The sequence below is a fragment of the Mesoplodon bidens genome (assembly GCF_964165515.1).
Source record: "Mesoplodon bidens genome assembly, chromosome: 7".
Lineage (NCBI taxonomy): Eukaryota > Metazoa > Chordata > Mammalia > Artiodactyla > Ziphiidae > Mesoplodon > Mesoplodon bidens.
In genome coordinates this window covers 56,149,808-56,175,125 of record NC_138164.1, presented here as the reverse complement: position 1 = coordinate 56,175,125, position 25,318 = coordinate 56,149,808, and the positions used below count along the sequence as shown (strand labels likewise).

Sequence of the window (25,318 nt, the reverse complement as noted above, 5' to 3'; positions counted from 1 at the left end):
CATACACATTCACAAAAAGAGAGCAGGGGGAAAAATCAAAAATCTTGCTCTCCAAGTCCACCTCCTCAATTTGGGATAATTCGTTGTAAAAAGAGGAAAAGGGCGAGAAGTCTGAAATCTTGCTCTCTAAGTCCACCTCCTTAATTTGGAATAATTCGTTGTAAAAAGAGGAAAAGGGGGGAAAGTCTTAAATCTTGTCCTCAAAGTCCACTTCCTCAATTTGGGATGATTCGCTGTCCATTCATGCACTCCACAGACGCAGGGCACATCAAATGGACCGTGGAGCTTTAATCCGCTGCCTCCGAGGCTGCACAGAGAGATTTCCCTGCCTCTGCTCTCACAGCTCCCGGGTCTCAGCCTTGGACCTGGCCCCGCCTCTGCGCGTAGGTCGCCGGAGGGCGTCCGTTCTTCGCTCAGACAGGACGGGTTTAAAGGAGCCGCTGATTCGGGGGCTCTGGCTCACTCAGGCAGAGGGGAGGGAGGGGCGCGCAGTGTGGGGCGGGCCTGCGGCGGCAGAGGCCGGCGTGACGTTGCAGCAGCCCGTGGCGCTCCGTGCGCTTTCCCGGGAAAGCCGTCCCCGGGTCTCGGGGACCCCGGCAGTGGCGGGGTGCACAGGCCCCCCGGAAGGCGGGGCGGACAGTGACCCGCGCTCGCACACAGGCCCCGCGGCGGCGGCGGCGGGCCGCGGCGGCGGCGGCGGCGGCGGCGGGCGGCGGTGGCGGCGGCGGCGGCCCACGCCCGTCTCCGAGGTCCGTGCCTTACCCGCGGCTCGTGCCTGTCTCCGGCGCTTCCCCAAGCAGCCCTCTTAATGCCCTCTCCTCGCGCACCAGGAAACAAAAGGGAAAAAAGTCTCTTGCCTCTTCAGCAGCTCCAGACCCTTTCCCCGGACTCCCTCCGGGCTAGCCGTGGTGCACTAATCCCTTCAGGCTCTCTTCCTGCCGCCAGCCCCAGTCCTCTCCCTGCGCTCCGACTGAAAGCCGATACCTGAGCCTCAGCTCCCAGCCCCGCCCGCCACGGCGGCCGAGCAGACAAGCCTCTCGGGCTGGTGTGTGCCTGAGGGCACCGGTCCTCTGTGCCAGAATCTCTCCGCTTTGCCCTCCGCACCCGTTGCTGTGCTCTCCTCCGCTACTCCGAAGCTTTCCCCCTCCGCCACCTACAGTCTCCGCCCGCGAAGGGGCTTGTAGTGTGTAGAAACCTTCCCCCCTTCACGGCTCCCTCCCACTGGTGCAGGTCCCGTCCCTATCCTATTGTCTCTGTTTATTCTTTTTTTCTTTTGCCCTACCCAGGTATGTGGGGAGCTTCTTGCCTTTTGGGGGGTCTGAGGTCTTCTGTCAGCGTTCAGTAGGTGTTCTGTAGGAGTTGTTCCACGTGTAGATGAATTTCTGATGTATCTGTGGGGAGGAAGGTGATCTCCGCGTCTTACTCTTCCGCCATCTTCCTCCGGGGTCCTGAAGCATGTCCTTGCCTCCTATCACACTGGAATCCCATCAAGCCTTCAGGCTTCCTACCAGCTTACAGGATGGAATCTGCTGGCGTCTCCCCGCTTTTCCCCTCCATTAATGGCAGGGTCCCAATGTGTACTTGCGACCCATGCTTTTCTCAAACCAGTGCTTCTCCCGTTTAGCGCTTGGAAATTTTTTAAAAGAGTCATCTAGTGGTGGTCTTGACTCTGCTGAATACCATCAAACAGGAAACTCAGTATTTCCCCCCACAGGAAGCCCATGCCACCTCTGTACAGCTCTGATTGTTAGAACTGTCTTCTTTATACTGAGTTAATGGGTGAGCAATGGGAGTGAGAAAGGAAGTGTGATATAGGGGTTCAAAAAGCAATACTAAATGAATGGTGATGTGGCAAGAAGTAGAGAAACATTGAAACTGATTTTAAAAGACATTACTGATAAAGAGATTGTAGACTAGAATCAAAGAAGCACTGAAAAAGTAGAGAATACTGTTTTCAAAGGTAGGAGGGGGAACTGAGAGCAATGGAAGAGACAGGCTAGATGGTAAAAATATGTTTTATATCCTAGGAGAAATCTGTGCATTTTATATTCAATGTAATAGTTCACATATTTACTACTGAACACTTAACAACATGCCAGGTACTGTGCCAGACACTGAGATTAAAATGATAAATAAAACAATTCCTGTATTTAAAGAGTTTATGAATAAGAAGTATAGTTACAACATGGTAACTGTACTGTAACCATCAAATCCAATGGCTTTTACTCAGCTCTCACTCTTAAGACTCCTCTGCTACACAAGAAAGTGATTACCACAAGTCATTCAATAAATATTGGATTAGTCTGAACACATTCTTGTCAAACTTTCCGGCCTTAATATCTGTGGCACATCACTCTCCTGATTTCTTCCTTCCCCACTGACTAGTCCTTCAACCTATTTCTTCCCATCTCTTTTACTGGTTCTTCTTTAATCCTCTCTCCCCAACGTTTTGTTTCAACCTTTGTTCTTTCCTCATTCTTCTTCCTTTGGTAAACTCATTCATTCGCAAGGCATACACTGTAATGTCCAAAATGTATAGCTCTAGTTCTGACCTTTCCTCCAAGCACTTATCTCTTAACTCTAAATCCCACTAATATATATGTCCTTTTGTGTGTCTATCAACTCAAACCTAAAAGTGAAACTAATTTTCACCTTCCAAAACCTGCTCTCCTCCTGTATTTCTTTTCTTTGTAGAGTCACTCTCTTAGACCTTTAGGCTTCAGACCTATAACTTCTGCCACCTGTAACCAAGGGTACACTTGAGATGGCAGGCTAGGGTCAGAATGCTGAATTTGGAACAGATTTTTCTCTTCATAAAGTTAACTGTTCTCAATAGGGAGCAACCTCACCTCTTGGATCTTGGTATCACCATGTTTCTTAGAACTGAACAGCCCAGAATGCCTAAAAAGTCAATGGCTAGCAAACACTTGGAGATGTCTAGCTGAAATGATTTTTTAAGAAAAAAATTTTAAAGAAAATACTCCAAGTGTACAAAAAACCACAGATGATAATATACCTGTATACCTGTATACCTACCTACCACACAGATATAACTGGAGCCCCTTATGTCTCTTCCTCCCACCCTCACTGAAATAGCCACAACTCCGAATTTGGTTATTATTAGAATATGTGCTTTTAGACTTTACTATGTAAGTATACATCCATGAACAATATACAATATTGACTGAGTATTTTAAAACTTTATATTATGAATGGATGGTGGTGATGGTTGTACACCAGTGTGAACGTACTTAATGCCTCTGAACTGTATATCTAATGGTTGTAATGATAAATGTTATGTATATTTTAAACACAATTTTAAAAAAACTTTATATTACAGTATCACACTGTACTGATGTTTCTGCAACTTCCTTTTTGCCTTTTTCTGGCAAAATGTATCCAGTTAATGCATGCAACTCTAGTTCATTCACTCAAACTGCTATATAACATCTCCTTGTATATCTATATCACACTTTTTCACTATTACAAATGTTCTACTTTATAGCTACATTACAAAAAGGATTTGTGGGGTTTTAATTGAAGTATAGTTGGTTTACAATGTCATGTTAGTTTCAGGTATACAGCACAGTGACTCAGTTTTTTTTGGCTGCGTTGGGTCTTTGTTGCTGCGCACAGCAGCTACTCTTTGTTGTGGTGCGCAGGCTTCTCACTGCGGTGGCTTCTCTTGTAGCAGAGCATGGGCTCTAGGCACACGGGCTTCAGTAGTTGTGGCTCATGAGCTCAGTAGTTGTGGCTTGTGGGCTCTAGAGCGCAGGCTCAGTAGTTGTGGCACACAGGCTTAGTTGCTCTGCAGTATGTGGGATCTTCCTGGACCAGGGCTCAAACCCGTGTCCCCTGCACTGGTAGGCGGATTCTTAACCACTGCACCACCACGCGAAGTCCCAAGTGATTCAGTTTTATATGTATACATACATACACACATACATATACACACACACACTTTTTCAGATTCTTTGCCCTTAGAGGTTATTACAAAATATTGAGTATAGATCTCTGTGCTACACAGTAGGTCCTCGTTGGTTAATCTGTTTTCTATATAGTAGTGTGTATATGTTAATCCCATACATATGGTAATATATACACAATGAAATATTACTCAGCCATAAAAAAAATAAAATAAGGGCTTCCCTGGTGGCGCAGTGGTTGAGAGTCCGCCTGCCGATGCAGGGGACACGGGTTCATGCCCCGGTCCGGGAAGATCCCACATGCCGCGGAGCGGCTGGGCCCGTGAGCCATGGCCGCTGAGCCTGTGCATCCGGAGCCTGTGCTCCGCAACGGGAGAGGCCACAACAGTGAGAGGCCCGCGTATCGCAAAAAAAAAAAAATAAATAAAAAATAAAAAATAAAAAGAATAAAATAATGCCATCTGCAGCAACATGGACAGCCCTAGAGATTATCATAGTAAGTGAAGTAAGCTAGACAGAGAAAGACAAATATCATAGGATATCATTTATATGTAGAATTTTAAAAAAAGATACAAATGAACTTATTTACAGAACAGAAACTCACAGACATAGAAAAATTTATGGTTACCAAAGGGGAAAGCGGGGAGGGGTGGGATAAATTAGGAGGTTGGGATTTGTGATTTTGTTTTTTAATTGCTTTAAAACAAACAACTAAAGAGATCAGAACATTAAAGATATTAGAACATTAAAACTGCAGACCTTCCAAAATAGAAAACAGCTGTGTTCCCTATCTCTATATGTACTTAGGTATTCTATTAAATGGACTTGACTAAATCCCAATTGTTTATTGAAAGCTTTCCCCATATTTAGGTTTATTTAATTATTAAAATTTCACTTAGCAAATCATTTAAGCTTGACTAAAAACTTAATGGATTTTACAGAGTGCAGTTCTACTTTCCCGTGTTAATAACCATCCCTATTGCTAAAAACAAAAACAGAAACTCTAGCACTGTTAACAAAAGAGCTTTCTGAAAGCAACGTTAAACCATTTGCAGCATTTCATTCTTAGGGCAAATAAATCAATAAAGAACTGGATTACCACAGAGCAAGAAAGGTCTTAATGTAGCCAGTCCTTTAAGATACAAAAGCTTCTTCCTAAATACTGAGGAAGTTCTTGAGGTCATATTTAATTCAGCATTACTTAAAGTGGAGGCTCAACAACAGCTGACTGTTTCTTCCTCACCAGTCTCCTCCAAGGGCCCATCTTATTGCATTCCCCTCCTACCTAACTCTACTTTGCTGACCACTGCTTTGATGTTTTCTGCTTGTCTCATCAGATTTTTTTTTCATCTTTTACCAACCTCCCCACTCCCAATTCACCCTACATATTATTATTATTATTATTATTATTTGCAATACGTGGGCCTCTCACTGTTGTGGCCTCTCCCGTTGCGGAGCACAGGCTCCGGACGCACAAGCTCAGCGGCCATGGCTCACGTGTCCAGCCGCTCCGCGGCACGTGGGATCCTCCCGGACCGGGGCACGAACCCGTGTCCCCTGCATCGGCAGGCGGGCTCTCAACCACTGTGCCACCAGGGAAGCCCCCTACATATTATTAAAAGAGATATTTGTGTGTCTAAGTTGCTTAGCACAGGGCCTAGTCCATATATTCAACACATGTTAACTATTACTGTTTGTTACCAGAGTAATCTTCCTAAAGCATAATTCTAACTGGTCTTGCCATTCCTTTGATCAAAAGCTTTCAACGGTTCCCATAATGACAAGAGACTGCATCACACAGGAGACAGCAGAGGGAAGTATCAATAAAGTGAGTACCACCTTTTCAGTCAGAGGTATTAAGATCCTTGCTGTGTGTCCAACTATTTAAGTGGAGGTTAAATTAACCTTACTAGAGCTCATTTTCATCATCTATAAAATGGTTATCATGAGACCTACTTCTCAGGGTTGTTACAAGGGTTACAGATTAAATAAGATAACATATACAAAGCTCCCAGCACACACAGTAGGTATTTAGCAAATTCTGATTTTTCCCTCCCTAGAAAGAGAACTCCTGAACAACTGAATTCCATAATCTAGCCCAAAAGTATCTCTTCACGCTTTCCCATTTACATACTCCTGATTCAGCCAAACTAGACTTCTCACCATGCTTTGAGCCTGCCTTGTGATTTCTTACCTCTCAGGCCTTTGCTTACTCCAATGGTTTTGCTTTTCCCTCCAACTCCACATATCTAAATCCAGCCTATCCTAAGCCCAGGCCAAATACTGCCCTTGTCCCTGAAGCATTTTCTCTTATCATCCCGGTTGCTTAGAATACACTGTCTGAACCTCTTTAGTTGCACTTATCACACCTGGCCTTATTCAAGAGTTCTATTTATGTGTCTTACATCCTCTATTTGAATGGATTGGAACAGAAATGGGTAACATCTTCCACTAAGTACCATTTCTACCCAATTTTAGCTACTGCTGATTAAAACCTACAAATCACACCTGAGAATAAGAAAAGCAGCCTCTGATACCCAGGAGCTGGTCTGGTGTTGCTATGAGCTAGCCTGGCACTCACAGTTAGGTCCTGGTGTTCTCCTCTTACACATAAGCAATTTCAGACATGAACATCAGACAAGACCATTCTGTGACCATGATGGATCAAGACAAAAAAAATAAGAACACTGTGTAATCTGTCTGAGCACACACAAAACATGAACATTGCCCAAATCAAAAAAATATCAAATAGCCCCTATTCCTGGATGATGAGTGACTGCTGCTTCTTTGCCAATTATAGCTATAGCTTTTCTTTAGACTGCTCTCTCTTGACATAAACTCTACTAAGATACCCAGTAATAGAATGTGCCCCACTTTCTGACAGCACCCGATCCACAGCAAAGCCTGACGTCCTTAAACCTTCCTCAAAATCACCTAACACAAGCCTAAATCCTATAGTAAGACTTTTCTAACACTCTTACTGAGATGCTGTGTGCTTCCTCATGGTGTGCATCCTGCTTTGCCGCAACAAGCAATAAACCCAATTTATTCAACTGCAGGTGCATTCCTGGTGCTCTGTGGCTGAAGGACAAACTATGAACTTCTTTAATAGAAGTCTAGTATTTTCTTTATGCTTACAGGGCATGCTCTGGGTCTTGCATGCTATACACTTTGTTAAACTGATCTGAATGACTTACACTAGGCCTGTTGGCCTTGCTGTAATCTCAAGACCCAGCCCAGTCACTCTCAGAGCTAAAAATAGTTTTTTACTTCATTATCCTGAGTGTTTTCAATTTCAGTTTTGAGAATAGAAAATGGCAGTCAGACTGATCGAGGTGCTCCACACCCACCCACCTCTGAGTTTCTGAAATTGAAAATGTGTCTAATTTACATTCATTCACAGACTCTCAAATTGTCTCTGCTCCTCTTTGCACACTTTCAGAGTAGATGTCTGATGTTTCATTAAGAGAAAAGGTAAAGGACCAAAATAATCCATTTGTCTCAGGCACCTACATACCAACACATAAAGAGCTAATTTAAGATAACAAAGAATTATGTATATGTGTGTGTTATCTATGTATGTATAAATATGTATAAATATATGTATAAATATGTATACACACGTATACATATATGTGTGTGTATGTATTTTCACATCTTGGAGAGCTTTAGACTCAGTGAGCAGGACTCACTTGAGGACAACATGGTGACAAAAAGAGTCTGAACTATTCCAGAGGAACAGGGTCACTGGGGAGGGGCTGGTAAGGAACCCTGTTTACAGGCATTCAAAGTGAGACGCTCAATGGAAAACACAGGTGGGCAGTGTCAGCAGGAGAGATGTCAAACGTAACATTACGGTAGGAGCCCCCCAGGTCCCAGCCAACGGAGGTGGAAGGTAGGACTCTCTTGAAGCCAATTCTAGCATAGAAGCAGCACACTGTCACCTTGGAGGGCTTCAACTACTCTGGAACCTGTTCAAAGTCCCAGTCAGCTAACCAGGAACAACTGACAAGTTCCTGACCTAGTATGCTGACATCTTCGTGTTCCACAGGTACATAAGGTGAGTCAGGGAATGGTTACTCTGGCCAAAGAAGAAACCTGTTGGTGAAATGAAAGGAGAACCATAGGAGAAAGAGGTCATGCCATCTTAGAATTTGTGGCAAAAAGGTAGGGGTTGTGTGGCACAGGCTCCAGGAAGGCAGAATTAAGAAGTCCTGAGAACAGAGACATGTGGTTCCATTGCATGAGACTCTAAGAAGAAAGCTCTTAAAATGCATTTTTGCTTGGGCATTTAGAAAATTCTTAAGCAGGTGGGGAAGGCAGAGGAAAACAGTAGATGTACTGGTAACTATTCTAAAAGAACAGACAAAAAATGAACAGAAGAGCACATCAGCAATCAGCATGAAAGAGTAGCAAGACTTGGAAGAACCACATGAGGATGCCAAGGTCCAAAACAAATTAAGGTTTACAAAAAGGCTAGCAAAAGCAAGAAGGGTATTTTTAGAGTGAAAGGGCAATTTGCTTGATGATAAAATGTAATGCTGAGAAAGCAGAATTTCTCAACCTCTATTTTGCTTCCATATTCTCTATCAAAGGCTATCAATTTGGGGTTAAATGGGAGAGAATTAACAATCCTAGAGGGAAAAAAAGTCCCAGATGGGTGAGGAGGATAAGATCAAGTCTGTTCACTAAATAATTTCTACCAGGAAAACTGGTAAAACTTGCATATAAGGTCACTGAACTAAAGAAAATTTTAAGAAATTATATTGATAAAAAGAGAAATCTTGAACGAATGGAGACAGATAATTATTGTTCCAGTTTGCAAAAAGCAAAAGGGGGATAGTGGACTTTTCAACTATAGAGATGTGAACACTTCTTGGACTCAATTCTAAAAAGGATTCTTCCTTTTTTTTTTTTTTTTGATGGAGTGGACATGGAAGGGAAGAAACTTTTTTTCTGGTTATATAAGAAAAAAAAACACATACCTATAGAAAATTGAGAAAGTAGAGAAAAGTATAAATAACAACCACCCATGTTTCCATGACCCAGAAATAACCACTGTTAAGATGTTGACCTACTTCTTCCTAGCGAATACATACAGTGAATATATCTTTACTTTTCATTTATAGTATACAATTTTCCCATATTATTTGGAACTCTTCATGAAGAGAAGAAAGAGAAAAGGAGATCCAAAATGTATTAAAAGAGATTATGGCTGAAAAATTCCCAAACCTAAAGAAGGGAACAGATATCTAGATACAGAAAGCACAGAGGGTCCCAAACAGGTAAACCCAAATAGACCTACACCAGGACATATTATAATAAAAATGGCAGAAGTTAAAGAGAGGATTCTAAAGGCAGCAAGAGAAAAACAAAGAGTTAATTACATAGGTTCCCCCATAAGGCTATCAGCTGATTTCTCTACAGAAACGCTGCAGGCCAGAAGGGAGTGGCAAGATATAGTCAAAGTCCTGAAAGGGAAAAATCTGCAACCTAAGGTACTCTACCAAGCAAAATTATCATTTAGAATAGACGGAGAGACAAAGAATTTTTCAGACAAGCAAAAACTAAAAGAACACAGCAATACTAAAACTATCCCCTAAAAGGAAATATTGAAAGATCTTCTCTAAATAGAAGTATAGAAAAGAGAAAATCACAATTGGAAAGCAAATCACCTAAATAAACCAGTACACAGATTAAAAAAAAATCAGAAAATTTCTGTGAAAGTGATGATAACCACAATGAACAGCAAAACGATGAATGTGAAGATGTAAAAGAGGACATCAAAATCATAAAATGTGACAGAGGAGAGTAAGAAAATGTAGATTTTTAAAATTTCCTTGAATGTGTTTGAGCCTATATGACTACCAGTCTAAGGCAAGTAGATATACAATGGGGTTAACATACTTGAAAAACAGGGTTACCACAAATCAAAAACATAAGATAGATTCACAAAAACCAAAAAGAAGAGAAAATACAAAAGAAAATCATCAAACCACAAAAGGAAAAACAACAAGAAAAAGGGACAAAGAAGAAATATAAAATCAACAGGAAAATAATGTTTAAAATGGCAATAAATACATATCTATCAACAATTACCTTAAACGTCAATGGACTAAATGCTCCAATAAAAAGACAGAGTGGCAGATTAGATTAAAAAACAAAAGCCTACAAGATGCTGCCTACAAGAGACCCACTTTAGGGCAAAGGACACACACAGACTGAAAGTGAGGGGATGGAAAAAGATATTTCACGCAAATGGAAATGACAAGAAAGTGGGGGTCACAATACTCATATCAGACAAAATAGACTTAAAACGAAGGCCATAAAGAAAGATAAAGGACACTATATAATGATAAAAGGATCAATACAAGAAGAGGATTTTACGCTCATCAACATATATGCACCTAATATAGGAGCATCCAAATACATAAAACAAATACTAACAGACATAAAGGGAGAAAATGACAGGAATACAATAATAGTATGAGACTTTAACGTCCCATTCACATCAATGGACAGATCTTCTCTGGACAGATCTTCTAGACAGAAAATCAGTAAGGCAATAGAGATCCTAGATGATACAATAGAACAGTTCACATTTTCAGGAAATTACATCCAAAGAACCAGAATACACATTCTTTTCAAGTGCACATGGAACATTCTTTAGGACTGACCACATACTAGTACACAAAACCAGCCTCAACAAATTTAAGAGTATAGAAATTATCAAAAGCATCTTTTCTGACCACAATGGCATGAAACTAGAAATCAACCACAGAAAAAAGAAATGAGAAAAAAGCAATTATATGGAGACTAAATACGCTACTAAAAAACCAAACAATGGGTCAATGATGAAATCAAACAGGAAATTTAAAAATACCTTGAGACAAATGACAATGAAAACACAACCATACAAAATTTATGCAATGCAGCAAAAGCAGTTGTTAGAGGGAAGTTCATAGTGATACAGGCCTTCCTTGAAAAGCAAGAAAAACTTCAAATAAACAACCTAACCTACCACTTAAGAGAATCAGAAAAAGAACAAACAAAGCCTAGAGTCAGCAGAAGGAAGAAAACAATAAAGATCAGAGAGGAAATAAATAAAATAGAGACTTAAAAACAATAGAGGGCTTCCCTGGTGGCAAGGTGGTTAAGAATCTGCCTGCCAATGCAGGGGACACCAGGGTTCGAGCCCTGGTCTGGGAAGATCCCCCATGCAGCAGAACAACTAAGCCTGTGTGCCACAACCACTGAGCCTGCGCTCTAGAGCCTGTAAGCCACAACTACTGAGCTCATGAGCCACAACTACTGAAGTCCATGTGCCTAGAGACCATGATCCGCAACAAGAGAAGCCACCACAATGAGAAGCCTGTGCACTGCAACAAAGAGGAGCCCCCATTCGCTGCAACTAGAGAAAGCCCACGTGCAGCACAAAGACCCAACGCAACCAAAAATAAACTAAATTAAAAAAAAACAATAGAAAGAAAAATCAATAAAACCAAGAGCTGGTTCTTTGAAAGGGTAAACAAGATTGACAAACCTCTGGCCAGGCTCACCAAGAACAAAATAAACAAAATAAGAATTGAAAAAGGAGACATAACAACCGATACCTGCAGAAATACAGGAAACCATAAGGGAATATGAACAATTATATGCCAACAAATTTGATAACCTAGAAGAAATGGACAAGTTTCTAGAAACATATAGCCCACCAAAATTGAATCAAGAAGAAATAGCTAATTTGAACAGACCAATCACTAGAAGTGAAATAGAATTTGTAATCTTAAAACCCCCTACAAACAAAATTATAGGACCAGATGGCTTCACAGGCTAATTTTACCAAACATACAAAGAGGAACTTATACTGATCCTTCTCAAACCCTTCCAAAAAACTGAAGAGGAAGGAACATTCCCAAAGACATTCTATGAAGCCACCATCACCCTGATACCCAAACCAGACAAAGACACCACCAAAAAAGAAAATTACAGGCCAATATCTTTGATAAATATAAATGCAAAAATTCTCAACAAAATATTAGCAAACCAAATTCAACAACACATAAAAAAATCATATGCCACAACCAAGTGGGATACATCCCAAGTTCACAAGGATTGTTCAACACATGCAAATCAATCAATGTGATATACTACATAAACAAAAAAAGACAAAAACCACACGGTCATCTCAGTAGATGCAAAAGAAGCATTTCACAAAATTTAACATCCATTCATGATAAAAACTCTTACCAAAGTGGGTATAGAGAGAACATATCTCAACATAATAAAAGCTATTTATGACAAACCCACAGCCAACATAATGTTCAATGGTGAAAAGCTGAAAGCCTTCCCACTAAATTCTGGAACAAGACAAGGATGCCCACTCTTACCACTTCTATTCAACATGATATTGGAAGTTCTACCCACAGCAATCAGACAAGAAAAAGAAATAAAAGGTATCCAAATGAAGGGAAGAGGTAAAATTGTCATTATATGCAGATGACATGGTACTATATACATAGAAAACCCTAAGGACTCCACACAAAAACTACTAGAACTGATAAGTGAATTCATCAAGATAGCAGGATATAAGATTAACATACAGAAATTGGTTGCATTTCTTTACACTAATAATGAAATATCAGAAAGGGAATGTAAAAAACAATACCTTTCAAAAATCACATGCCCCAAAATAAAATACTTAAGAATAAACCTAACCAATGAGGTGAGAGAGTTATATGCTAAAAATTATAAAACATTAATAAAAGAAATTGAAGAAGACTCAAAGAAATAGAAAGATATCCCATGCTCTTGGATTGGAAGAATTAATATTGTTAAAATGAGCATACTACCCAAAGCAATCTACAGATTTAATGTTATCCCTATCAAATTATCCATGACATTTTTCACAGAACTAGAATAAATAATCCTAAAATTTATTTATTTATAAATAATCCTAAATTCTGGGTCCATAAAGGATCCAGAATTGCCAAAGCAATCTCAAAGAAAAAGAACAAAGAAGGAGGCATACGCCTCCCAGACTTCAAACAATACTACAAAGCTAAAGTAATCAAAACAGCATGATACAGGCACAAAAACAGACACATGGATCAATGGAACAGAACAGAGAACCCAGAAATAAACCCACACACCTATGGTCAATTAATCTTCGATAAAGGAGGCAAGAATATACAATGGGGAAAAGACAGTCTCTTCAGCAAGTGGTGTTGGGAAAGTTGGACAGCTTTCACCATACACAAAAATAAACTCCAAATGGCTAAAGACTTAAACATAAGACATGACACCATAAAGCTCCTAAAAGAGATCACAGGCAAAACATTCTCTGACATAAATAGTACCATTGTTTTCTTAGGTCAGTCTCCTAAGGCAATATAAATAAAAACAAAAATAAACAAATGGGACCTAATCAAATTTACAAGCTTTTGCACATCAAAGGAAACCATAAACAAAACAAAAAGACAACCTACAGAATGGGAGAAAATATCTGCAAATGATGCTACTGACAAGGGTTTAATTTCCAAAATATACAAACAGCTCATACAACTTAAACAAAAAAGCAAACAACCCAATTGAAAAATGGGCAAAGACCTAGACATTTCTCCAAAGAAGACATACAAATGGCCAACAGGCACATGAAAAGATGCTTAACATCGCTAATTATTAGAGAAATGCAAATCAAAACTACGATGAGGTACCACCTCACACTGGTCAGAATGGCCGTCATTAAAAAGTATACAAATAACAAATGCTGGAGAGGATGTGGAGAAAAGGGAACCCTCCTACATTGCTGGTGGGAATGTAAGTTGGTGTAGCCACTATGGAAAACAGTATGGAGGTTCCTCAGAAAACTAAAAATAGAATTACCATATGATCCAGAAATCCTACTCCTGGGCACATATCCAGATAAAACTATAATCCAAAAAAGATACATGCACCCCTATGTTCATAGCAGCACTATTCACAATAGCCAAGACATGGAAACAACCTAAATGTCCATCAACAGATGGATGGATAAAGAAGATGTGCTACATTTAAGCAATGGAATACTACTCAGCCACAAAAAAGAATGAAATAATGCCATTTGCAACAACATGGATGCAACTAGAGATTACCATACTAAGTGAAGTAAGTCAGAAAGAAAGACAAATATCATATGATATCACTTATATGTGGAATCTAAAAAATAGGACACAAATGAACTTATCTACAAAACAGAAATAGACTCACAGATATAGAGAACAGACCTGTGGTTGTTGGGGGGGCGTGTTGTGGGAGGGATGGACTGGGAGTGTGGGGTTAGCAGATGCAAACTAGTATATATAGAATGGATAAACAAGGTCCTACTGTATAGCATAGGGAACTATATTCAATCTTCTGTGATACACCGTAATGGAAAAGAATATGAAAAAGAACGTATATATATGTATAACTGAATCACTTTGCTATACAGCAGAAATTAACACAGCATTGTAAATCAACTACAATTAAAAAAAAGAAGTCCCTCAAAAAAAATAGGTATGGGGCTTCCCTGGTGGCGCAGTGGTTGAGAGTCCGCCTGCCGATGCAGGGGACACGGGTTTGTGCCCCAGACCGGGAAGATCCCACATGCCACGGAGCGGCTGGGCCTGTGAGCCATGGCCGCTGAGCCTGCACGTCCGGAGCCTGTGCTCTGCAACGGGAGAGGCCACAACAGTGAGAGGCCCGTGTACCGCAAAAAAAAAAAAAAAAAAAAAAAAAAAAATAGGTATGGTACACAGTATCAGATTTCAAGTTCAGGTATAATTAATTCTGTATTTGTATTGTCTACCCTGTTTATAAATCCACAGTGATCCCAGACAAACTGGTATTTTTTCCCCTTTGATTTCAAAGAAAAAGAAAACTGGCCACCAAAACAGACAAAAAACAAAAAAACTCCAACCCCTCATGAATATAATTTACTAGATTCATAATAGTCTATCATATGGATGCACAATAATTTATGTAACCATAAATAACAGTAATAATAATAAAGCAATGGCTTATAAATGCTAATAGAAGAAACCATGATCCCTGGGAGCCAGCATTCATTAATTCACTCAATTCACTAATTCCTTTACTCATGAATACTGATTTTCTACAATGTGCAGGCCTGGTCTAAAGTTGGAGATACAGCAGTGAACAAAACAAACAAAAATCCTTACCCTCATGGAACCTCCTTTCTAAATGGGAAAAGAGATAACACAAAAGATAATGATAAATACTAAAGAGAAAAAATAAAGCAGGCAAAGAGGATAGGATGTGTTGGGGGGAAATAAAGATTTTAGCTGGAGTATCCAGAGAAGGCTCAGGAGATGAAGACCTAAAGAAGATAAAGGAAAGGCACATGGCTATCCACGGAAGAGCATTTTAAGCAGGGGAAACAACAAATGCAAAGGCCCTGAGATGGGAGCACACCTGGCATGTTCAAGCAACAGTAAGAAGGCCAGCGTGGTCAAAGCAAAATGAGAAAGAGGGAAAAGGAGAAGGAAATGGGGAAGAGGATTAAGTAGGGCCTTGTAGGTCATGTACAGACTTTGTCTTTTCATCTGAGTGAGTCAGGAAGCCACTGAAGGGTTTTATGGAGGGAGAAACTTATGCTTTAAAAGGATCAGTATGGATGCTATGTTGAGAATAGACTGAAGGGAGAAGGGAGGAAGAAGGTGGACCACAGCCTAAGACAGACAGAATAAGATGGAGTAAAGCAATCAAATGACCAACTGGTTTAATGACTCTACACAAAAGGTTTCAATGAATAGACTGGGGTGACCCGAAGAGCAGTTTCACATGACTGATAGATTTTAAAAAATAATTTGAATGATCTATCAAGAAGACATGCTAATCAAAAGCAAGGGTGGGGCCTCCCTGGTGGCGCAGTGGTTGAGAGTCCGCCTGCCGATGCAGGGGATACGGGTTCGTGCCCCGGTCTGGGAGGATCCCATATGCCGCGGAGCGGCTGGGCCCGTGAGCCATGGCCGCTGGGCCTGCGCATCCGGAGCCTGTGCTCCGCAACGGGAGAGGCCACAACAGTGAGAGGCCCGCATACCGCAAAAAAAAAAAAAAAAAAAAAAAAAAAAAGCAAGGGTGAAATTGTGAAAAAAAATTATGAGGCAGTCAGAGACATCTGAATGCTGATTGGATATTTAATGACATTAAGGAATTATTGATTTTTTAGGTGTGATAATGATATTGCAGCTATGTTTTAAGAAGAATTCTTATTTTTTAGAGTTGTATACAAAATTATTTACGGATGAAACTGACCCAACGTCTGGGATTTGCTTCAAAATAATTGAGTGTATGGGGGGAAAAGTAAGTGGGGATATACCTGATACAAGATGATGGTTGTTGAAGCAGGGTGATGTGGATTCATCTTACTACTCTCTCTAATTTTGCTTATGTTTGAAAATGTCTAACAAAAAAGTTTTTTTAAAAAATCAAGAATGGCATATAGCTGAGAGAGATGGTAAAACAAATACACTGAATGGAACAATAAATATTCTGAAAAAATGTCAAGAGGCTAGAATTCTGGACCAATAGATAAAATGCAACAGGGAAGGCTAGAAACTGCTATATTTGGTTCCAAAACATCAAGTGAATGTACAAAATGGACAAAACCTAGATGAGTAGCTCCTATTTAAAAAAAAAAAGTTTAAGATTCTAATATACAGCAAGGTTAGCAAGTAAAATGCCAAAAATCTAAAGCAATCCCCAAGATGCATTAATAGAAGAATTTTTAAAAGGGGGGTGGGGGCGTTGCTCTTCCATGAGCTAACTGGCTTACACTTGCTATTGTTTGCCATCTAAGAGGGCTATGTTTAGATACTTGCAACTATGTCATATGAGGAATGGATGAGGCAGCTAGGGATGTCAACTTAGGAAAAAAGATGGAGGAAGGGGACGTGATACTAGTCTGCAAATTCCTGAACTCATCATCTTTCCCCTTTAATCTACTTTGCTTCATTATTATTTTGGTAAAGGGTGTTACCATCTATGTATTCACCTAAGCCAATAAACTGAGAATAATTCAAGATGCCTCCCTCTCTCTCACACTCCACGTCTAATTTAAAAATGTCTCTTAAAACTGTTCTCTTCCCTCCTATCCAACGTTGATGCCTCCCCTGCTCCATTTACTCCTTCTTCTTCCTGTACCCCTATTTCCCTCTGGGAATCACTCTCAACTCCACAGTGGTCAATCAGCATATTCTTTCTACCCACAGCACTGCAAATAGCTTAACTCAAGCTATTAAGATGGGAGGATGTGTTAGCTGGAACTACTGGGAAAGAATAGGTGTGGGAGGAGGGGGAGGGGATAAGAGTAAGATGGGAGTGAAGGAAGAGTTCAAAAGAACAGAAACATTCTTTCTCTGGACAATTAAGTGTGAGGAGGTGACATCTGGAACTGTTGCAACTATTGTTGCTACCCTGAGAGAGAAGTCAACAGATAGAGTCAACTTGAGAAGGAACCCAGAAGTGAAAAGGACACAGAAAATCAGATTGTGAATCTCTAGATCAAACCACACAGGAGGCCAATTCTAATACAGGGTCTTTTCATTTGCACTAGTCAATACATTCTCTTTTTGACTTAAGACAGTTCAGCTGAATTTCCTGTGACTTATCATGAGAATCCTAACTGGTGAGCCCAAAGACACTGGCTTAATGATGCTCATGTCTCAACTGGACTACTGCAACAATATTCTCCCTGAAAAAATCCTCATGATACAGACTTTATACTGTTGCCAAGGTGTCCTTTCAGACTGTATGTTTCTCTTCTACTCATAAACTTACAATGCCCTCCTCTACCTTTAGAATAATATCCAAGCTCCTTAAGTATGGCAGGAAAAAAAATCTTTACAACTTGGTCCCAAGTCTCATCTCTTACAACTCTAAAGCTATTTCAAGGCTCTGGGTGTTGTTTTTGCTCTGTGTTCCCTCTGCCTGGAGTGTTCTTCTTAATCTGGCTAATAAATGCTGGAGAGGTTGTGGAGAAAAGGGAACACTCTTGCACTGCTGGTGGGAATGTGAATTGGTACAGCCACTATGGAGAACAGTATGGAGGTTCCTTAAAAAACTAAAAATAGAACTACCATATGACCCAGCAATCCCACTACTAGGCAACCCTGAGAAAACCATAATTTAAAAAGAAACATGTACCAAAATGTTCATTGCAGCTCTATTCACAATAGCCCAGAGATGGAAAAACCTAAGCGTCCATCATCAGATGAATGGATAAAGAAGATGTGGCACATATATACAATGGAATATTATGCAGCCATAAAAAGAAACGAAACTGAGCTATTTGTAATGAGGTGGATAGACCTAGAGTCTGTCACACAGAGTGAAGTAAGTCAGAAAGAGAAAGACAAATACCGTATGCTAACACATATATATGGAATTTAAGAAAAAAAAATGTCATGAAGAACCTAGGGGCAAAACGGGAATAAAGACACAGACCTACTTGAGAATGGACTTGAGGATATGGGGAGGGGGAAGGGTAAGCTGTGACAAAGCGAAAGAGAGGCATGGACATATATACAGTACCAAACGTAAGGTAGATAGATAGTGGGAAGCAGCCGCATAGCACAGGGAGATCAGCTCGGTGCTTTGTGACCGCCTGGAGGGGTGGGACAGGGAGGGTGGGAGGGAGGGAGACGCAAGAGGGAAGGGATGTGGGAACAGATGTATATGTATGACTGATTCACTTTGTTATAAAGCAGAAACTAAAAAAAAAAAAAACCCAACAAAAAAAAAACACTTTAGAATTACCTCCTCAATTTAGCCAAGGAATGCAAGGTTGGTTTAACACCCCCAAATCAATTATGTAATGCATCATATCCACAGAATGTAGGACAAAAACCCCATGATCGCTTCACTAGACACAGAAAAAGCATTTGACAAAATTCAACACCCCTTCATAACAAAAATACTCAACAAACTAGGAATAGAAGGGAATTCCCTCAAAAGGAGTCTTTAAAAAAAATCCACGGCTAGCATTACCCTTAATGGTATGAAAGCTTTCTTAAGATTAGGAACAATCAAGGATGTTCCCTCTTCACTGCTTCTATTCAACATTGTACTAGAGGTTCTAGCCCAGGCAGTTAGGAAAAAAAAAAAAAAAGAACGAAAAAGAAAAGGCATGTAGATTGGAAAGAAAGAAGTAAAACAATCTCTGTTCGCAGAGAACAAGATCATGTATTGGAGCTAATAAACAATTCAGGAAGTTTGCAGAATACAATATTAATACACAAAAACTGTGTTTCTAAAAATAGTAGTGAACAATTTGAAAATAAAATTAATAAAATAATTCAATTTACAATAACATCAAAAAGAATAAAATACTTAGGAATATACTTAACAAAACTTGTATACTGAAACTTGTATACTGAAAACTACAAAGTTCTTTGAAATCAATTAAAGACCTAAATAAATAAAAAGAAATCCTGTGTTCATAGATTGAAAGACTTAATATTGTTAAGATGGCAATACTCTCCAAATTGGTCTACAGATTCCACGCAATCAAAATCCCAGCTGGCTTCTGCAGAAATTGATAAGCTGATCCTAAAATGTGCATGGAAATGCTGGGCCACAGGACTCAGAAATTAATCTTGAAAAAAGAACACAGTTGGAAGACTTAAAGCTTCATGACCTCAAAACTTAACTACAAAGCTTCAGTAATCAAGACAGTGTGGTACTGGCATAAGGACGGGTACATATGACATTTATATCAATGGACCAGAATTGAGAGTCCAGAAATAAACTCTCACACTTACAGTCAACTGAATTTCAACAAGGGTGTCAAAACAATTCAATGTAAACAGAATAGTGTTTTCAAAACTAATGCTGGGATAAATGTATATCCACATGAAGTTGGACTTCTACCTCACACCATATATAAAAATTTACTCGGGCTTCCCTGGTGGCACAGTGGTTGGGAGTCTGCCTGCCGATGCAGGGGACACGGGTTCGTGCCCCGGTCCGGAAGGATCCCACATGCCGCGGAGCAGCTAGGCCCATGAGCCACAGCCACTGAGCCTGCACGTCCGGAGCCTGTGCTCCGTAACGGGAGAGGCCACAACAGTGAGAGGCCCGCGTACCGCAAAAAAAAAAAAAAAAAAGGACACCATCGAGAAAGTGAAGACAACTTACTAAGTGGAAGAAAATATTTGCAAATCATATATCTGATAATGGACTTGTACCTAAAATACATAAAGAACTCTTACAACAATAAGAAACCCAATTTAAAGATGCACAAAAGTCTGAATAGACATTTCTCCAAAGAAGATACACAAATAGCCTATAAAAGATGTCAATGTTGTTAGTCATCATGGAAATACAAAAAAAAAATCACAATAAGATACCACTTCACACCCATTAGGATGGCTATAATCAAAAAGGCAAGCAATAACAAATATCGGTGAGGATATGGAGAAAGTGGAACCCTCACACTAATGGTGGGAATGTAAAATGATGCAGCCGCTTTGGAAAACAATCTAGCAGTTCCTCAAAACTGCTCATAGAGTAATCATATGAGCCAGAAATTTCACTCTTAGTTCCATCCACACTAAAATGCTTACATTTCCCAAATGCATATACCCAAGAGAAACCAAAGCATGTATCCATACAGAAATGTGTACACAGATGTTAACAGCAGTGTTATTCTTAATAGTCAAAACCCAAGATGCCCCTCAACTGATGAATGAATAAAATGTGGATGGAATATTCCACACAATGTAAAATTATTCAGCCATAAAAAGTAATGAAGTACTGATAAATGCTACAACATGGATGAACCCTGAAAACATGCTATGTGAAAGAAACCAGTCACAAAAGATCACATACTGTATGATTCCATTTATATGAAATGCTCATAACAGGCAAATCTATAAAGACAGACAGTAGATTAATGGTTGCCTAGGGCTGAAGGGGTTGGGGAGTGTTGAAGGGTGATGGCTAAACAGTATGGGTTTTGGGGGGGGTGAAAATGATGAAATGTTCTAAAAATTGATTGTGCTAATGGTTGCACAACTCTGTGACCATGCTAAAAACCATTCAACCACACACTTTAAATGGATGAATTGCATAGTATGTGATTTATATCTCAAGAAAGCTATTACCAAAACAAACAAACAAACAAACAAAACGGCTCTCCTTCTCCATGACACCTTTCTTGAGCCACCAATAAAACTGACCATTCTAACATGTGTCTCCCCACTTCCCTGCAAGGATCTGAGTACCTGTAATTAACACTTTTTTGCACTTATTTAATGTCTGTTTCCCTCTACTAAACTGTGGATTCCTCAAGGCAGGGATTTGGCTCATTTTTTCATGGAATTAACAATATTTATACGTTGTGTGTAAACTATGTAAAAGTGTACATCACAAATATTTGCTAAAAGACTATCCTAACAGTTGTTATGTGGAAAAGGGACCGTGCTTGTTTCACATATATGCCAATGGGCAGAAATGGAAGCTGTTGATAAAATGGCATGAATTTTAGGCATTTTCAAATAATCAGGGCTGTCCCTTTATTCAAAACAGGGGTTTCTGGGTTCTGTGGATTCTCTGAGTTGATTCTCAAATTCTGAATGTATGTATAAAAAGCATGTGCATTCTTCCTGGGAAAAAAATCCATAACTTTCATCAGATTCTCAAAGGGGTATATAACCCAATAATGGTTAGGATTCACTGTTTTTAAAATGTCAGTGTACCAGGGCAGGGATTTTAGTTAGCAAATTTCAGTTACTGGAATACATCATTCAAGGTAGGTTTTTGCCTAGATTATACTACTTTGGTAATTAATGCAAAAAGAGAACTCACAATATTAATATCTTCATAATCTTATTCATTTAAAAGTATTTATTGACTGTCCATTATATGCCAACTGCTAAAGAAATAATAGTAAACAAGACAAAGTGCCTGCCCTCAGGAGCTTACATTCTAGAAGGTGGAGACAAAAAAAAGAGTAAATAAATAAGAAAATGTCGTACCATATAGTAATGCCTTCAACAGAGAAAATAAAACATGATGAAATAGGGAATGAGGGGAGTGTAAAGAGTTATTTTAGCTAGGGTCATCAGGGAAAGTCTCTCTGAGGAGATCACATTTGAGCTGAAATGTGAGCAATGAGAAGGAAGCTGAGGAAAGAACACTTCAAGAATGAAGAGAACAGAAAGTGCAAAGATTCTAATATGAGAACATTGATTATTACCACCTGCATTCTTAAGAGAAAAAGCCATGTCTAAATGCCTCTCTATACATTCAGAAGAGTGTCTCCCACTCACAATGAATAGAACTTATTCAAGATAATTCAGCATAACGAAAATTCACTGTGATAGGAGACTATTCTAGACAAATCTTTACTGCTTAGGGTCATCGCAAATTTACTCTTCTTCAATGCAGACAATATCATTAGACAAAGTGAGTAAAACCTTTGGGGTTTTGTAATAAAATAGAAAGAAGAAAAAAAAACCATGTACTTTTTTTTTTTTTAAAGAAGTATCTCCCAGGTAGATTATCAAGCAAACTCTATCAAAGATTATCAATCAAACTCTATAAACAATTCTGGGTTCGGTCTGCTCTCCATCCCTAAAGCTTGGTGCTTTGCATTTGTAGTATTTATTATCTGTGAGGTAGAAGAGGGTGGAGTTACAGCCAGTGTATACAAATTAGAGGGAAATGAGTTTCAGTTCAAAAGCAGCTGTCCAACAATCAACAGGTTGAATATTAGTGAAAGTGTGGAGACTGTAAAACCATGACTCAAGTTACCGTAACTTCATGACCTACAAAGAACTGTTCCAGTTCCTTCTCCCAGCCTTGGCATCCCTGTCTTGTTACACTCACCCATAAAGCCCCAGAATGCAAACCAAAGAGTAGATTTTTAACCACCACACACATCATGCCAATAACAAAAGATTAACGAATACTTGTTCAGGCAAGGGGAACGCAGAGCTTTGTTCATCTCAGCAATTGAAATTCGTATTATTAAAATCTTCAAGTTATATTTACAAAGGCACAAAAAGAGCATGAAGCAGTGAGCACCCAACACCAAACTCAAAGTACACAATGAATTAAGGTTAACAGTACCAATTCCAACTATTTCATTCAAATGCACGACAGAAAGCATACGGAAGCCCTGAAGAGGGGAATCCAAGAGGGAGCCCTCCTGACTCAGAGCACCTGAGCAGACGGTGACTAGCTGCGTTAGGCCAGTGAGGGGAAGGGGCTGCCAGCAACCGGGGAGTGTGCCCAGGCTTGTCTGCGTGCGCTCCTAGTCCTGCCTGCGGCGGAAGGTCAGGAGGGACCCGCTCGGGCAGCTGCCCGCTGGTGTCAAAAGAACCCAGGGGCTTGGCACCTCCCACACGCCGCCGGGTCCGCCTGCTCTAGAGGGGACGGAGATTCCCGGAGCCGCCCTCCCTGGATCATCGCTTACCTTCGGTGAGCGGCGGTGGCTCCTGCCGCTTTCCGCGGGACAAAAAGGCCTTGGGCAGAAGCAGCGACAAAGCCAGGACGAGCCCCGAGGCCAGGGCCACCCTCTGCACGGTGGAGTACGCCATGGCCACCCGCCCTCGCCGCAGGTGAGCTCCAACCGGAACCGGAACTGGACCCGCAAAGCCCGCGGCCTCCTTCGACCCTACCGAGGGCTGCGCGGACGGCGCAGCGCGAGGGACAAGTGACCAGGCGCCTCCGGCTCCGCGGCGGGGAGCTGACCCGCTCCTCCCGCGTGGTCACCTGGTGCGATGAGTGGTACCCGCGCCCTCTCATTTGTACCGACTAGACACGCCTTCCACGCCCCACGCCCCACGCCCACGTGGGCGTTCTACCACCGAAACAGCTGATGGTCGTCCCTCCTCTCCATCCCGCTCACCACACTGCTCTCTCCCCGCCCCAGACCGCCCATTAATTTCCTCGTTAAGGCCCCACCCAGGCCCCGCACCTCCCATGTCCATCTCCAGACCAAGGTGATGATACCACAACGCAGCTGTAATGCGTTTTAAGCTCTCCATAGCTTCAAATCTTTCAAAAACTCCTCTTTATCCTCATAGAAAGGTCAAACTGCTTTCTATGACCTCAAGGCCCTGCGTGGTCCGGTCTTACCAACGCTCCGTCCAAACTAGATCATTTGCTATTTCCCCAGCATATTTCTTGCCTTCAGGGAATCTTTGCTTATCGTGTTACCTCTGCCTGGAAAATTACTAACGCATCTCCACCTGTTAAAAACTTCTCTGAAGAACAGCTGAAAAGTACTACCCTCATGAAACTTTTTTAGTCAGCCTCTCCTTCCTCTGTATCCCCACAGTTCTTCGTTACTGTCTTTATGGGTTTATTTAACACACATTCTTTTGGTTCTTACGATGTATCAGACCCTGAAATGGCACTACAGAATCTGATGAATAAGATGGCTTCCGTATGGGGTAGATAGTTACAGAAACAAGAAAATGCAGGAAAAATTATGGACTCTGGAGCACTCAGCTCAACGGAAGGAGGAGGAATGAGGAGAAAACTCCTGAGAGTAGGTGAAATCTGAGTATTTGAAGAATGAGTAAGTTACTAGGCAGACAGGTGGGAGGAGTTAGAAGGGTATACCAGGGAAAGGATGCAAAGAAAGCAAAAGCGCAAAATCGAAGCTTCCTTACATGTTCTGAAAACTGTTAGTAATTCGTTTTGGCTGGGCCATGGGATTGGTGACAGGACATAAAGTGATAAGGCAATATAAGCAGGAACTAGGTTATGAGAAACTTGGATATAATTACCAGTTAAACATGGCAGACGGAGCACACCCACTTATCTTTGCTTTCCCCAGACACCTCACAATAATGAAAATAAAAAGAGTGTATCAACTAAAAGACTAAAGAGTATGGGAGAAAACATGACAGCAGACAACAAATGTCAAAATTTTATAAGATGCAACATTATCCAATAGAAATACAAGGCCAGTCACATATGAATTTAAAATTTTCTAGTAGCCTCATTTAAAAAGTGAAAATAAACAGGTGAAGTTAATGATATATTTATTTAACCCCAAATACCCCAAATATTATCATTTCCACATGTGTAGCACTAGTCAGTCACATTTCAATGGCTGAATAACCATGTGCCTAGTGGCTACCATATCGGACAGTGCAGGTTTAGAGCATAAAAAGTGAAGTGCCTACAGAGAGAAAGACTGTACGAAGCAAACAAATTTGGCCTTCAGAACCTATAAAGTATTAGGAATTGGAAGCACTGAGTTCCTTTAAAGGCAGAAATGTGGAGTGGGACTGAATAAAGAAGGATTGGTTGAAAGTCTGTCAAGAAGCAGTTGATATCCTCCAAATCTGGCTCCTCAATTATTGCAGCCAGGTGGTTGCCCCTGCTGGCAT

General features: G+C 40.6%; 1 protein-coding gene across 8 annotated transcripts in view; it reads right to left on the bottom strand.

Annotated features, from left to right (window-relative positions):
* Window positions 1–23,795, bottom strand: part of RIC3 (RIC3 acetylcholine receptor chaperone) — a 60,236-nt gene extending 36,441 nt beyond the window's left edge. For all 8 annotated transcript variants that reach the window (XM_081240008.1, XM_081240009.1, XM_081240010.1 and 5 more), the window contains exon 1: window positions 23,389–23,795. In XM_081240008.1, the coding sequence (XP_081096134.1) occupies window positions 23,389–23,512 (124 nt within the window). In that variant the 5' untranslated portion in view covers window positions 23,513–23,795. The remainder of the gene's footprint in view (window positions 1–23,388) is intronic.
* Between the last annotated feature and the right edge of the window lie 1,523 nt (window positions 23,796–25,318).